The following is a 3170-nucleotide window of genomic DNA, read 5'->3' on the forward strand; positions in this document are numbered from 1 at the left end:
ACCAACCTCAAGCAGAAGAATACGGATTTAATAAAAATTTTTGGACTGTTGAAGGTTGAAGTCAACATTTTTAAAAGTGATATTTTAGATAAAGTGTTGAAAACCGTGGGATCAAACTCATGGCGGCGAAGTCCACCGAGTAATGTAATAGCTGGTTGCCCGGAGCAGTACTGTGTCAGTTGAGCCATATATAAATATTCGTTGCCGCCGACCACTCTCACTCTTATATTACATCCACTGACGGCCAGCTTCGCTGCTCTTCCAAAGAAAAAGTTGTCCGAGATGCTCTCTCCTCAGATGAACCCCAGGATGGAGAATAGGACACAAGCTATGCTGAAAAAAACCTTGAAACTATGCTGGGAAGAGGAAGAGGAGAAACTAATATTGAAGATAGAGAAAGAGTTGTTACAAATAATCAACGACATCAAGCTGAACAACACCAACCTCAAGCAGAACAACACCGACATCATCAAGCAGAACGAGACAATATTTTTGAAGACAGATCAAGAGTTGTTACAGTTAATCAGCAAAATAATCACCAACATCAAGCAGAACAACACCGACATCAAGCAGAACAACACCGACATCAATCAGAACGACACACTATTGAAGATGATAGAGCAAGAGTTGTTAAAAATAATCACCTACCTGAAACAGAACTACACCGACCTCAAGCAGGAGATTGATGATTTAAAAAATGAAATTAAAGAGTTGGAAGGCTGAAACAACCTGCCTTTCTTTTGAGGAATTGATATGTGCAACGACTTGGAAGTCATATTAATTTATAATGGGACCAAAGAGCCAATGTTATTCAAACCTCCCGCACAGTGACTGACATAGTGACTAACGTGGGTACATCACCGACCTGAAGAAGAAGAATACAAACCTCTGGCAGGAGATTGCTGATTTAAAAAAAAAAACTTTTGAACAGTTGAAGGCTGCCTCATTTCATTTTTAATTCCACTGTAATTTTCACTAAATAAGTGTGTATGAATTAAAAAATATATTGCTTTATTTTTTTTTTAATTTTGCCTTTATTATTCTAGTGTACATAGGTAGGGGAATGGGGGCACCTTTTAATTTCACTGTAATTTTTCACTAAATAAAAAGTGAGCCCAGAATGGGAACAGATGTATAATTAAAAAGTAAGATGATAATGTCAGTATGGCTGGCACTAGTTCCGGTGAGTGTTAGTACAAGTTGTCATATGTTGGTATTGTGAAGACTGTCTAGATACGTGAAGGTGGGTTTGGAGTGAATGAGGACGACGCCTTGCACCCACCTCCTCCAAATAGAGGGGAGGGGGGACAGGAGACATTTATAGCTTTTTGGAGACATGATATTTAAGCTATCTCATTGATATATCAAGTGATTCTTCCATTGAAGTTGGGGAGGAGGAAAACATCTATTTGGAGCCGAGGAAATAATCATTAAATTTTGTGTGTAAAGTTACTTCACCCGATTATCCCACGCTGGGCTGGATGCCCATTCATCTTTAAAAATTCGTATGTACAAAGTAGTGGGTAATTTTTCTTCATATTTAAAAAAAACTACGGTTAATTGGATGAGGGTATACTCACACACAACATATTTGTGTTTTTTCAGGTGGTAACTTAAGTTGTCATCACACCCATTAAACAAAACCAATTCATCATCTTGAAATACTACTTTAATATGGTTTATTTCAATTTTTTCCTGTGATGAGGCCTTCGACATCAAAATCACTTGATAGGTATTTTCAACCTTGACTCCATTATTTTGTCTCATGAATAATTCATATTTTATTCCCCACTTTAGTAGTATTTCTTCAAGTTTTATTAACATAATCTTTACAGATTCAATTTCCCATATTTCATTGGGGTTAGTAGGGTTGGGTTCAATCTTTACAGATTCAGCTTCCCATATTTCATTGGGGTTCATTGCTTTGCCTGTAGAGTTGGGTTCACTCAGAGTCTTATTATTTTCAAAATTTGTTGTTGTCTCGTTAATATCAGTCATAATGGTGATCTATTTCAAATCTGTGAATATAAAAAAAAAAATATGTTAAGGCATATGTAACTTAACTGATCAATCAACATTTTTATAGTATAAGGTGATGCAGGACTAATAATTAGAGATTTAAGTAGCCAGAACGTCGTATTGGGCCTGCTATATAAATAAGACCAAACAAGACCCTACATGATATTATCAAAGTGGACTCACTAGATACAGCACAGGACTAGGGTTGTAACTGACAGTTGAATTCTTTTATATCTATCTTTTCAATTCTGACTTGAGGAGTAGGAGGAGGAGGAGGAGGGGGAGGGGTGAGGTGTGGTATGATGCAGGGATGTGCAGGCCCGAATGCGTCTTCCCATAAAGCATAGTTAAATCGCCTTCAAGTATATAAAAGCGTTATGCCCAGTATTATTACCTCAGTGTTAAGTGGTCTGATGCTGCATGCATATGTCCATAGTGATAACTATTTAGTATTATTTAATTGTTGACATATACAACAACTATGGATTCACCACTTTCTATAAATATGTTAATGATGACCCTTGATAACATATACCAAAAAAAGATGAAAGAAAAACTTCCAGATACATTTGGAGCATCATTTCAGAAGATGATTTGTTATGCTGAAAACAGTTTTAAGTCTTCGGAATTGTAAGTATCATTATTATAATATGTTAATAATATATATCATGTATATATTTTTATAATATCCATACCCCAACAAATTATTACTTCTTATTTTTTTTTCTTTTGTTTGTAGGTATGAAAATCTTTTAAAAACATTGAAAGAAAAAAAGAAGATAAAAAGAATAAGTGCAAATGTCCCACATGGAATCCTATCCCCTGAAGACGATCCTGCTATTCTTCATGACATAAAGGTCAACTGCTATGGTCCTGATGACACAATCTACAACAATGATCCGGAAGTTCGAAAAAATGTTCCTCGTGGTGTAACACTCTTGGAGTTTAAGGGACAGTTTGATTTAGTGATCTTTGCCAATAAAAAATTTACTGGTGGTATTGGTGATGAGGATGATAAACAATCGGAAACAAATGATCTATGGAAACAATATTGCTTAGAAGATCCCAGTACTACTACTTCTAAAGTAGTTTGTATGACTAAAGTGAATGGTTAATCAGCTCATTTCAGTGGCAGATATATTAATGGTAAA

The 3170-nt window shown here is 35.6% G+C and overlaps 1 protein-coding gene across 1 annotated transcript; it reads left to right on the forward strand.

Moving 5' to 3' along the window:
* The first annotated feature begins 309 nt into the window (after positions 1–309).
* Positions 310–723, forward strand: LOC138365920 (uncharacterized). Its single transcript, XM_069326633.1, has one exon. The coding sequence runs from the start codon at positions 310–312 to the stop codon at positions 721–723; it is 414 nt and encodes a 137-aa protein (XP_069182734.1).
* Positions 724–3170: the final 2447 nt, after the last annotated feature.

This window comes from Procambarus clarkii, chromosome 18 (assembly GCF_040958095.1).
Source record: "Procambarus clarkii isolate CNS0578487 chromosome 18, FALCON_Pclarkii_2.0, whole genome shotgun sequence".
NCBI lineage: Eukaryota > Metazoa > Arthropoda > Malacostraca > Decapoda > Cambaridae > Procambarus > Procambarus clarkii.